The sequence below is a fragment of the Mobula birostris genome, chromosome 3 (genome assembly GCF_030028105.1).
Source record: "Mobula birostris isolate sMobBir1 chromosome 3, sMobBir1.hap1, whole genome shotgun sequence".
Lineage (NCBI taxonomy): Eukaryota > Metazoa > Chordata > Chondrichthyes > Myliobatiformes > Myliobatidae > Mobula > Mobula birostris.
The window spans coordinates 95,146,325-95,160,012 of NC_092372.1; the positions used below are offsets into that span (position 1 = coordinate 95,146,325).

Below are 13,688 nucleotides of genomic sequence, written 5' to 3' on the forward strand. Positions count from 1 at the left end.
CAACGTTCCTGGCACTTTCTTCATTTTCAACAGTCTCTCAGTGGAGTATTAATAATGTATTTAGTACAATTCTAGAACAACAACTAAAACGCATGTAGAGCATCAAGGAGAGAATGAAGCTTACTCTTGAACCTCTGAATTAAGTCTTTACAAACCAGAAAAAAGTAAATATTAGCTGGTGCTTTTTCTGCTCTGTTGATAACAAGAAGAATTACTCCAGAAGAGAGCTGAAAAAAGAACTTAGATAAGCTATGTATAGGACTAATAATGTATGGAAAAAAAATTCTGGAGAATGGTGCCAACATCCTATATGTTAGAATTAAAGGAATACACAACAAAACAAGGAACTAATGATTATTGAAGTACCAACCAAACCATGGCATACCCTTGAGCTAATATTTTTACACAACCACAGTTGTTACTTCACTGTTGTAGCCCACTACTCCTAGTTTATGGATGCAGTCTCAGTGGTTCTCCACTCAGCTTTGCAGCACTTAGATTACAGCAAAATATATGTCAGGCCACTGTTTATCAATAACAGCTTGGCATTCAACACCATCATCTCACTACCAATCAAAAAGCTTCAAAACATGCAGTTGGATTCTCAACTTCCTCACTGTGAGACCACAGTCAGTGTGGATCCTTCCATCCCTGCTGATTTGCAAGAACCATAATCAGAATCAGGTTTCAAACATTTCTTTTGACAACACAGAATGTACATTTAACTCACTGGTCTACTGTCTCTACATTCGTAACTTTATAGCTAAGCATAGCTCAGATGCCATCTATAAATTTGTTGATGACAGTACAGTTGTTGGCAGAGTCTCAGATGGTGACGATACATACAACAGTGAGACAAATCTGCTGGTTGAGTGGTGTCACAGCAACAACCTTGTACTCAATGTCCTCAAGACCAAAGAATTAATTGTGGGCTTCAAGAAGGCAAAGCCAGGAGAACAGCCCAGATCCCACTCAGAGATCAGTGGTGGAAAGGGTGAGCAGCTTCAAATTCCTGGGTGTCAACATCGCAGCGAATCTCTCCAGGACCCAACATATTGATGCAATTATGAAGAAGGCATGCCAGTGGCTCTACTTCATTAGAAGTTTGAGGAGATTTGGTATGTCTCCAAAGACACTTGCAAATTTCTAGAGATGTACTGTGGAGAGCATTCTGACTGGTTACGTCAGAGCCTGGTATGGAGCCTCCAAATCACAGGATTTCTAGAGATTGCAGGTGGTTGTAGACTCAACCGTTTCCATGATGGGCACCGCCCTCCCCACCATTGAGGACAATTTCTAAAGGGAGAGTCTCAAGAAGGCAGCATCTATCATTATAGACCCTCACCACCTGGAACACGCCCTCTCTGCATTACTACCATCGGGGGGGAAGTACAGAAGCCTGAAGACCCACACTCAACGTTCTAAGATCAGCTTCTTCCCCATCTGCCATTAGATTTCAGAACCAATAGCATTGCCTCATTATTCACTTATCCCCCCACTATTTATTTTATAATATCTTATGTCTTGCACTATACTGCTGCAGCAAAACAACAAATTTCACCAAGTATGTCAGTGATTTTAAACCTGATTCTGATTATGGACCTTTCAATTCAGCAGAATTGGAAGGGTTTGGGACCCATTGTTGCCTAGAAATCATATTCCAGTTAGTAATAACCTTTATAATATATTCTACTAACTGTACACCAGCCATTGGGGGGGGGATGGATTGTTACTTTATCTCAGTAATCACTTCCATCAAACTCCTCCTAGCCTTCTTTGCAGTAAGGAGAACAAACCCAGTTTCTCTGGTTTCATTCAAAATAAAATCCTTCATTCCCAATACCATTCCAGTAAATCTCTTTTGCATTCTCCTCTGGGCCTCCTTTGTCTGAAATTGTGACATCCAAACTTAAAGACAAAATTTTTCTTGATACCAAACCCCAGTTTTATAAAATAAAAGTCATCTCAACATGCCTTACCTCTCTTATCTTTACTCTAACTGGAAGAAAGTGTGTGAAAGCGGAGTTGTGGGAAATAAGTGAGAAGAACTTAAGAGTTCAATAAGATTTGAAATAATTTGGTTTTCCCTCTACCAGAGACACCAATTATATATTAAAAATATTCAGCCGGCCACACTATTCTCAAAGCGCATTGAAAACCTTAAGTTAGGCTTTGTCAGTGAAAAATCTCATGATAACATTGGCCACATTTAATAGAATGCTTGTTGCAGTTGATGATATCAGTTTGACCGTTCCTACAATGTCATGAACTATTCACTGCTGTATTCCTTACTGATGGAGTAGGTGCCCTTGAGAATATTTTCTCTGCAGGAAAATTTAGTGGGTGCACTTCAGTACTGAATGTAAATTAGAACTCTCTATCAAAGATCAGAGGTAGGTGTGTACAAGGATGTGATCATGTAGTTCAACAGTGAAGGAGAACTACAAGGATATTATTTGATTAATATAAATCAACACTGATCTTTCTAATTAATTTTGGGTAGTCGCACTTGGCAGGCCCGCAGTTCCAATTTTGCACTTGGAAGATGAGATATGCTGGACATCTGAACACTCTCTGCATTCCTGGACACACTTTTGAATCTGTCCTGCACAGAGCCCAGCTATATTTCTTAAGTGGCCCTTTAATTTTATGTAGCTGAGGAAAATAGTGCGATCCCTTTCATCTGAATAGGATTATCGACATTCTTTTAAAGACATGTAATGTTATCTGATAATTTCATTAATTTACATTTGTTAGATGTTTTAATTGAAGCTTACTTAATTATTTAGACTTCAAACTGATTACCAAAGACACTTAGACACTGTACTGAAGACAAGTGGTGCTGCTGCCTCACAGCTACAGTGATCCAGGTTTTATACTGACCTCTGTGCTCTCTATGTGGAGCTTGTACAATTTCCTTGTGACCTTGCAAGTTTCCCATGGGTGTTTTGGTTTGCTTGAAATACTAAAGAGGCGCTGGTTGATAGATTGATTACTTAGTTGCTGCAAATTGCTCTACTCAGTAGGTGAGCGGTAGATCCGAGGGGAGTTAATGAGAATCTGTGAAGGAAAAGGTGGGCTTAATATAAATAGGTGTCTGTATGCCAGTGTGGACATGGTGGGCCCCAATCTGTTGATTATGGTCTTGTACCATTAAGATAGAGCCTTACTTCCACCTATGGTATCGCCAGTAACACTTTAAGCAATAACCATATAACAATTACAGCACGGAAACAGGCTATCTTGGTCCTTCTAGTCCATGCCGAAAGCTTACTCTCACCGAGTCCCATCAACCTGCTCTCAGTCCATATCCCGCCATTCCTTTCCTGTCCGTATACCTATCCAATTTTTTTTTTTAAATGACAAAATCGAACCTACCTCTACCACTTCTACTGGAAGCTCGTTCCACACAGCTACCACTCTCTGAGTAAAGAAGTTCCCCCTCGTGTTACCCCTAAACCTTTGCCCCTTAACTCTCAACTCGTGTCTTCTTGTTTGAATCTCCCCTACTCTCAATGTGCAGCTGCAAAAAATTAAAGCAGCTACGGGGCTGCTGCAGAGACCAAGATGTACACAGGGTCAAATGGGAATTGAGAAGAACAGTTTACCTGCTCCTTAAACTGAAAGTCCAAGTCCTTAAGGAGATTTCATAGGACATTCTTATTTTAGTAAAAACTAGACCATCTTTTCTCAATAATAATTTGCATTTTTAAAAGCAATGCTGAACTTTATAAGACCACAAGATATAGGAGCAGAATTAGGCCATTTGGCCATTCAGGTCCGCTCTGACATTTCGTCACGGCTGATCCATTTTTCTTCTCAACCCCAATTTTTTGCCTTCTGCTGGTACCCCTTCATGCCCTGACCGATCAAGAATCTGTCGACCTCTGCCTTAAATATACATAAACAATTGGTTTCCACAGCTGCCTGTGGCAAAGAATTCCACAGGTTTACCACCCTCATGCTAAAGAAAGCCCTCCTCATCTCCATTCTAAAAGGACACCCTTCTATTCTGAGGCTATGTCCTCTAGACTTTCCCACTATAAGAAACATCCTTTCCACATCCACTCTATCAAGGACTTTCACCATTCAATAAATTTCAATGAGGTTACCCCTCATATTCTGAATTATTGTGAATTCAGGCCTAGAACCATCAAACACTCTTCAATATGACAAGCCTTTCAATCCTAAAATCATTTTAGTCAACCTTTTTGACCCCTCTCCAGTTTCAGCACGGCCTTTCTAAGATAAGGGGTCCTAAACTGCTCATAATACTCCAAGTGAGGCCTCATCAGTGCTTTATAAAGTCTCAACAAGACACCCTTGCTTTTATATTCTAGTCCTCTTGAAGTGAACGTTAACATCACATTTGCCTTATTTACCACAGACTCAGCCTGCAAATTAACCTTCAGGGAATCCTGCACAAGGACTCCCAAGTTCCTATGCACCTCCATTTTCTGAATTTCTCTTCATTTAGAAAATAGTCAACCCTTTCATTTTTTCTACCAAAGTGCATGACTCCCAACACTGAATTCAATCTGCCATTTCTTTGCCCATTCTCCTAATCTGTCTCAGTCTTTCTGTAGCCATTCTCAAAACTATCACCTCTCCACCTATCTTTATATCATCTGCAAACTTTGCAAAAAAACCATCAATTCCATTATCTAAATCATTGACATATAACATGAAAAGCATCGATCCCAACACAGACCCCTGTGCAACACCAGTAGTCACTGGCAGCCAACCTGAAAATGCTCCTTATATTCCCAATCTTTGCCTCCTGCCAATCAGCCACCGCTTTATCCATGCTAGATTCTTTCCCGTAATACCATGGGTTTGTAGCTTGTTAAGCAGCCTCATACGTAGCACCTTGTCAAAGGCCTTCTGAAAATCCAAGTACATAACATCAACAGATTCTCCTTTGTCTATCTTGCTTGTTATGTCTTCAAAGATTTCCAACAGATTTGTCAGGCAAGATTTTCCCTTGAGGATACCATGCTGATTATGGCCTGTTTTATTATGTGCATCCAAGTACCCTGAGACCTCATCCTTTATAATCGAGGTCAGACTAACTGGCCTATAGTTTCCTTTCTTCTGCCTCTCTCCCTTCTTAAAGAGTGGAATGACATTTGCAGTTTTCCAAGAATCTAATGATTCTTGAAAGATCATTACTAATGCCTCCACAATCTCTTCAGACACCTCTTTCAGAACCCTGGGGTGTACTCTATTTGGTCCACTTACCTACCTACCTTCACACCTTTCAGTTTCCCAAGAACCTTCTCTCTAGTAATGGTAACTTCACACACTTCATGATCCCTGAGACCTAGAACTTCCACCATACTGCTAGTGTCTTCCACAGTGAAGACTGATGCAAAATACTTATTCAGTTTGTTTGCCATTTCTTTGTCCCCCATTACTACCTCTTCAGCATCATTTTCCAGCAGTTCAATATCCACTCTTACCTCTCTTTTATACTTTAAATATCTGACGAAATTTTTGGTGTCCGTTTTCCTTTTGTCATCTTCCATTTAGGATACTTTCTCTTCGGGATGTATATATCCTGTGCCTTCTGAATTGCTCCCAGAAATTCTAGCCATTGCTGCTCTGCCATTATCCCTGCCAATGTTCTTTAACAGCCAATTCTGACAACTCCTCTCTCATGCCTCTGTAATTCCCTTTACACCACTGTAATACTGATACGGCTCACTTTAGCTTCTCCTTCTCAAATTTCAGAGTGAATTTGATCATATTATGATCACCTGACTCTAAGAGTTCTTTTACCTTAAGCTCTCTAATCAATTCTACTTTATTGCATAACACCCAATCCAGAATGGCTGATCCCCTAGTTGGCTCAACTATAAGCTGCTCTAAAAAGCTATCTCGTAGAAACCCTAGAAATTCCCCTTCCTCTAATCCAGTGCCAACCTGATTTTCCTAATCTACCTGCATATTGGAACCTCCCCATGACTATTGTAACGTTACTCTTTTGACATGCATTTTCTATCTCCTATTGTAATTTATAGACCTCATCCTTACTACTGTTTGGGGGTCTGTATACAACTCCACTCAGGGTCTTTTTATCCTTGCAGTTCCTTAGCTTTATCTGCAATGATTCAACACCTTCCAACCCTATGTCACCTCTTTCTAATGATCTGATTTCATTTTTCCCAACAGAGAAATGCTGCACCCTCTGACTTCCTGCCTGTCCTTTTGATACAATATGTATCTTTGAACTTTGAGCTCCCAGCTATAATCTTTTTTTCAGCTCTGATTCAGTGATGTCTGCGTACCTGTCAACCTGTAATTGTGCTACAAGTTCTTCCACCTTTTTCCATATGCTGCACGCTGTCAAATGTAGTACCCTCAGGTCTGTATCCACCCTTTTTTGAATTTGTCTGTTTTTTTATGTTGCAACTCATCCTGGTGACTGCAATTTTGCCCTATCAACAGCATCTCCTCACAACACATCTCATCTTCAGTACTTTCATATGCCTTTCCTATGATACTTCTTGCATTGAAATATACTCAGTTCAGGTCACTAGTCGCACCATGCTCAACCTTTTAATTCACAACTCTGTCTGAGCTCCTATCAACATCTGCCTCCACAACTTCTCCACTAACTGTTCTGGCACTCTGGTTTCCATCCCCCTGCAATTCTAGTTTAAACCCCACTGTGCAGCATTAGCAAACCTTCCTGCTAGGATATTAGTCCCCCTCCAGTTCAGGTGCAAACTGTCCCTTCTGTACAGGTCTCACCTTCCCTGGAAGAGAGCCCAATGATCCAAAAATCCTTTGCCCCCCCCCCCCACACCAACTCCTTAGCCACGTGTTAAACTGTGTAATCTTCCTACTTCTGCCCTCACTAGCACACGGCACGGGTAGTAATCCAAAGATTACATCCCTGGATGTCCTGCCCTTTAACTTAGCATCCTAACTCCCTGAACTCCCTTTGCAGAACCTTGTCAATCATCCCACAAGTGTCCATGTCAACTATATGGACCATGACCTCTGGCTGTTCACCTTCCCACTGAAAAATGCAGAGGACTCAATCCTGGATTTCCTGGACCCTGGTACCAGGAGGCAACATACCATCTGGGTATCTCATTCTTGCCCACAGAACTATCTGTCTATTCCCCTAACAAATCCGCTATCACCACAGCAGCTCTTCTCCCCCCTTCCCTTTTGAGTCACAAAGGCAAACACAGTGCCAGAGTCCCAACCATCTTTCCTCTTCCTGACTGTCACCCAGTTTCCTGTGTCCTGCACCTTGGATGTAGCTCTATATATCCTATCTATCACCCCTTCAGCCTCCTGAATGGTCTGGGGTTCATCCAGTTCCTGCTCCAACTCCTTAATGCAGATTGTTAGAAGCTGCAGCTGGATGTGTTTCTCGCATTTGTAATCGTCAGGGACACTGGAGGTCTCCTTGCCTTCCCACATCTTGCAAGAGGTCCATTCCACTATCCTGCCTGTCATCTCTACTATCCTAACTGAGTAGATATAAAGAAGGGAAGGAGAAAAAAATCATAACCTTGATCTTTTCTTTCATTTGCTTTCTCTGACTGAAGCCTCTCTTTGCTGAAAGAATCTTTTTTTCAATAGGTACATTTAATGTCAGAGAAATGTATACAATATACATCCTGAAATTCTTTTTTGTGTTAATCTCCAAATATACTAAATATATATGTGTGTCTTTGGGTATATTTTCAAATACAGAAACATACCATGTATTGAATAGCCACTAAACTTTCTTTCACAGAATAGAGCAGCTGAAGCATGAACATCAACAGGAATTGTCAGTACTGACTGAAAAAGTAAACTGCTCTCGCAGCCTTGCCTCAAGTTTCCAAAACCAAGTGGAAGCCATACAGTATGTTTAAATTTCTACCAACTGACCAGTGAAATATTTACTCTGTATCCTTTTAGTTGATTTGTGCAATCCATGGTATATAGTGTTGTTGTTTTGATATCCTCTCAAGTGTTGGAAGGCCATACAAGAAGTATGGAACTTCTGATTTGGATATATTATTATGTGTTTAAATTTGGATATGTTTATTTTATAGCTTAGTGAATAGTCTTTGAATTAAGATGCTAGAAGACAATACATGTGTTTATAAAATGCTTTTCATCAGTAGCTCTGTGTCATTTTGCTTCCTGGTTGCAGGAAGCATATTGATGCCTTTAAGATGTATTACATAGCTTTTACACGAACAAATTAAGATAACTTTGTTCAATTATTGGGCATAAGGAGATTTACCCACATTAAGTGCAGAACAAACCCATACAAGTATCAGATACTGAGCTTTTCAATATTTCCTACTTTCCTTTCTCAATCTAGAAAGGAACCAGAAGTCTGTTGGATCAATCAAGTCCATTACTATACAGGAACTTGGGAGCGTAAACTGGGAAAAACGTGCACAGGAAATGTGGATGTTGTTTATGAAGCACTTGCATGATGTTTTGTCCTATTGAGGCATGGAAAGGATGGTAGGATGAAGCAACCTTGGCCTACAAGAGAAGTGGAACATCTAGCCAAGACGAAGAAGGAAGCTTACTTAAGGTTTAGGAAGCAAACATCACCAGGGATCTTGGTAATCATAAGATAGCCAGGAAAGAGTTTAGTAAGGGACTTATTAAGAGTGAGTTAGAAGAGGACTAAAGAAGGCTTTGGTGAGTAGGATTAAGAAAAAATCCATGTCATTCCACATGTATGTGAAGAACAGGAGGATGACTAGAGTGAGGGTAGGTCAATCAGGGATAGAAGGGGAAACGTGCCTGGAGTCGGAGGAGGTTGGGGAGGTCCTTAATGAATACTTTGCTTCAATATTTCACCAGTGACAGCAACCTTGATGAATGTGATGTCAGCACAGATTAAGCTAACATGCTGGATCATGCCACTGAAACTTTTGAGGTATATTAGGAATTATAGACCAAAGAATTTTAGATGAGTGATGAGTAAACTCTTGAGTGTTCTTACAGACAGGATTTGAGAGCATTTGGAGAAGCATACTCTGATATGAGATAGTCAATGGGGCTTTGTGATGAACATTTGTGAAGTGAGACACTTTGGAAGATTGAGTATGGCCTCTCCTGTTATCTATAACATTCCAATCCTGCTATATTCTGGTTGGTTGCACCCTTTCCAGTGCCTCTATTTCTTTTTTATATAAAAAATGATCATTGCCGAGTGGCATGCCTTTAAAGGTTAAAAATTATTGCGCTGTTTTTCAAAGTTTTCCAAGTGAATTGATCAAGTTAGTGCAAGTCTCACATATCAGTGGACAGAAAGTAAATATTATTAGATTAAGGAAAATAAAGATGTTAACAAGGAAAGGAAATAGAAAGTAGAGTCAAGAAACAGACTTAATTGATTGAAGGGGCTTCTGGTTCCTTTCTAGATTGAAAAAGTAGGAAATATTGAAAAGCTCAGTACGTGATATTTGCATGGCTTTGTTTTGCACTTAATGTGGGCAAATCTTCTTATGCCTAACAATGAAACTAAGTTATCTTGAACAGAGTATTCCTCATCCTCCTGTCAACTGCCTCTTATGATACTGAATAACACAAGAAACAGTTCTTGCAACTGATGATAAGTTCCACTGTTCTTTAATGCAGAATAATTTGGATAAAGTACTTATCTGTGGTATTTAATGATAGCATTCCACTAGGCAGGAGACCTTGGACAGATACTTTATGGGCAATTGCATTCTGTTCTATCAGAATTGTTGTCAGGTGCTTAATTGCATTCATAACGCTAGAATCTACTTTAAATTCTCACGTTGTTATTTAGTAGAAACCAATTAAATGAGAATTTTCAAAGGTTTCGAAGGTATAATTTAATGTCAGAGAACTGTGTTACGTACCCTGTAACTGGGTTGTCAAACCAGCAGAAATGGAACGCTCGTTGGAGTCTGGATTACTAGGAGCTAATAAAGTTTTATTAAAGAAATAAGTAATACAGTACACTAACCGCAAGGATATAAATGTAACAGGTTAGCAATGATAGTATACACATATACACAGAAATAGGGTAATAGGAATCAACCAAACTCTTTCGCAGTCTAGGGGTAAAATGATCAGTCTTAAGGTGAAGCAGAGTTCAATTCAGTCTAGTGTAGTTCGAAGTAATCGCTGTTGTTGTACCGTTGGGGGGGGAGAGAGAGAGAGGGAGAGGGATACAGTTGGTTTCAGGCAAACCTTTCGACGCCTTCTGATCCCGCTGTGGTCACTGACTGTGACCCCTCCGTTTTGGATGCGATTGTTCTTCCGTGGTGAACCTGGCACCTAGGCAAGGGCGGACACACATCAAGTTCCCACCGATCATACCTTTACACCCTGTGAGCCTCTGACCGATTCCCGCGATTCGGTCCTCCAAACTCCCACCAACTTGTGGGGCACAATGCTCTTTCCAGGGTCTCGTGACGTGTGTCCCGTGCCTTAGCAAACCTGCTATTTTTATCCCCCTGATGGGGTATCACCTGTCCATCAAACTTCACACTTCCTATTGTCTCAGCAGGATTTGTTAGTAAACAGTTCAGGTTCAAAGCAAACTGTCTGTGGCAGACGCCACATACTGAATTATGTGTGTCTCTCTCGTTAATAAGAGAGAAGAGAGAGATTAGCATTTTGAATGGTTCTCCATTGTCTCTCATTATCTCTCTCATTAGCATCATCCGTTCTGCAGCTCTGCTTGGCTTCACACATGACAACTGTATACAATATACAGCCTGAAATGCTTTTTTTCATGTATCTAGAGAACAAGCGAGAAATCAAAGCATAATGTACTCACGACAGCTTACAGACCTGGAGTCCACTGTCTGCCATCTCCGAACTGAATTACGGGAAGCCAGAAGGATGTATGAAGACAAGGTCAGTTATAAATTTGCCTACAAAACAACTCTTTTTATTTGTTTTGGACGTGGGGGAGAAAACATGAACTGAAAGGAAAGAAGTAGAACTCCTTTGTTTGTCAAACAATACTCCATTTTCCTGTCATGTTATTAAACATATAGAAGAGCAAAATCTAATAGAGGTGTAAGACCACTTTGTCAATATTACATTTTGTTTTTCCTGGTGCTATCTGAAAAAGGCCTATTTCCTTCCAGTATGTAATAAGCTTGAGAAAGGCTCAAAATCCTTCTTGAAGTAATAATTTTTACATTTATCGCATAATTCCTAATTGATGTTTAAAAAAAAAGTAAAATGCTACAGTAAAGAGTATATCAAAACAGCATCCATGTTGTGGCTGCAACTGAAACAAATTAAAATGGCAACTTGAGTTGTGTTACAACAGTATAAAAATATATTGGCTGTATGCTAAAGGAGATCAGAGGGCCTTTTCAACAATGTATTTTGCTATGTTTCAGCATTTTGTTTAAACTGATTGTCTAGTCTTCTTTGCCCTTTTTTGCTATTTGATCAGATAGAGGACCTGCAAAAGGTAATAGAAGAATCTCAGTCTGAGGTTTGTAAAATCAGGAAAGAAAAGGATGAATTCAGGCAAGAGGTAGAAACCATGAGTTGTCGAATCCAGCAATTAACGGTAAGTTCAGCAGCTGTTTGACTTCCAAACTAATGCTTAATATATTAAAGAGGGAAGACTTATGAAAGTCATAAGGTACCTCTCCAAGTTGCATATGCACACATCTTCCCCTTTACACGTTCATTTACAAAGTTAATGATGCCTTCAGTGATCATGCCCTTGCTGCCCTTTATTAGTCGCACCATGTAATGAAATGTTGAGGGAGGGAACAGAAAAGAGTCTGAGAATTTAAAATTTCAGGTGTTCGTCAGTGAATGGTCCTGGTGACATTTATGAGACAGGCAACATTTTTGCAAAATGGTGGATTCAGCAAGAAAGCATAGCAATTGTGTCACCTGGAGGTTATAAAGGCACCCTTGATGGTTTGCATAGCATGGAACCACATCTTAGAAGCATCCAGTGTGAATTTCAGAAAGAAAGGTTGTACTTCAGAAGCTTCATTAATTTCTTTGAGATTATAGGGAGATGGAGTTATAGGGAAGTGTGAGGTGGTTCATTTTGGTAGGTCAAATATGGTGGCAGAATATAGTATTAATGGTAAGACTCTTGGCAGTGTGGAGGATCAGAGGGAACTTGGGGTCTGAGTCCATAGGACACTCAAAGCTGCTGCACAGGTTGACTGTGTGGTTAAGAAGGCATATTGTGTATTGGCCTTCATCAACCGTGGCATTGAGTTCAAGAGCCAAAAGGTAATGTTACAGCTATATAGGAACCCGATCAGACTCCACTTGTGGTATTGTGTTCAGTTCTGGTCACCTCACTACAGGAAGGATGTGGAAACTATAGAAAGGATGCAGAGGAGATTTGCAAGGATGTTGCCTGGTTTGGGGAGCATGCCTTATGAGAATAGGTTGAGTGAACTTGGCCTTTTCTGCTTGGAGCGACGGAGGATGAGAGGTGACCTGATAGAGGTATATAAGATGATGAGAGGCATTGATCGTGTGGATAGTCAGAGGCTTTTTCCCAAGGCTGAAATGGCTAGCACGAGAGGGCACAGTTTTAAGGTGCTTGGAAGTAGGTACAGAGGAGATGTCAGGGATAAGTTTTTTACACAGTGTGGTGAGTGCATGGAATGGGCTGCCGGCGATGGAGGTGGAGGCAGATACAATAGGCTCTTTTAAGCTTGGAGCTTAGAAAAACAGAGGGCCATGAGTAACCCATGATAATTTCTAAAGTAAGTACATGTTTGGCACAGCATTGTGGGTCGAAAGGCCTGTATTGTGCTGTACGTTTTCTATGTTCTATATACTGTGTATCATTAATCAGGAAATTCACTGGGTGTTCCATAGACATAGTTTCAGTTGGCTTTTAGCAAAACAAAGCACAGACATTGAAGATTAGGAGACCAGGAGTGGATAGTAAATTTCATTTTAGAGGGAGGGAAACAAGAAATGCTAGAAGTTTAACGCAACGTTTTGGAGTGTGCGGAGATTGATTGTGATGTTTTAGGCTTTTGCTCTGTAACTGTTTCCTTTCACTGGGCACGTCAGTGTTTTAGAGAGAGGTGTCAACATTTCCAGGCAATGCAGAAGTAGAAGGTGATGCCTCAAGGAAAACTGCAAAGAAATACTGATAAGATAGTGCAGTAGGCAAGGGCAAGTGGTGTTTGAAATCCTATTTCAAGTAATTAAGGCTAGTATATCTAGTGCAAACAAGAGAGAGCATCTGACGTCTTTTGTTCTTTTTGCATTTTGCTAGTTTTCTGAATGTATAGTTTATTATGGTGTTTCATTTATCTTCCCTTGAAGAAGGTAAAGGAGGCAAGCAAGGTCTGAACTGACCATAAGGTGAGGTGCTATAACTGATGAAAGTTGCTTTTGCGTGCCTGCTACATATTCATGATACCTTGCCAAGTGAATATTCTCATAGGCTGGACCAAGGATGCCCATCTCCTTCAATTACTTTGTTTTTCAAATTCAGAACTACACTTGTTTGACTTTTAGGCTGACAATTGTAAAGTTGAAGAGGACCTCAAAGTGGCCAAAGAACAAAATCAGAAGCTGTGGGATCGGGGAACAACCAATTGCATCTCCATTGAAAACTTACAGCATGAACTTGATTGCAAAAATCAGGACATTCAACGGCTGGATGGTGTGATAAAGAGCCTTAAGGAACAGTGCCAGTGTTACATACAATATCAGGTTAG

At 40.3% G+C, this 13,688-nt stretch overlaps 1 protein-coding gene across 6 annotated transcripts in view; it reads left to right on the forward strand.

The window, feature by feature from the left end:
• LOC140195179 (coiled-coil domain-containing protein 158-like) overlaps nt 1–13,688 on the forward strand; it is a 162,171-nt gene that overhangs the window by 72,155 nt on the left and 76,328 nt on the right. For all 6 annotated transcript variants that reach the window (XM_072253071.1, XM_072253073.1, XM_072253072.1 and 3 more), the window contains 4 exons: nt 7,760–7,870; nt 10,755–10,869; nt 11,423–11,542; nt 13,486–13,683. In XM_072253071.1, the coding sequence (XP_072109172.1) occupies nt 7,760–7,870; nt 10,755–10,869; nt 11,423–11,542; nt 13,486–13,683 (544 nt within the window). The remainder of the gene's footprint in view (nt 1–7,759; nt 7,871–10,754; nt 10,870–11,422; nt 11,543–13,485; nt 13,684–13,688) is intronic.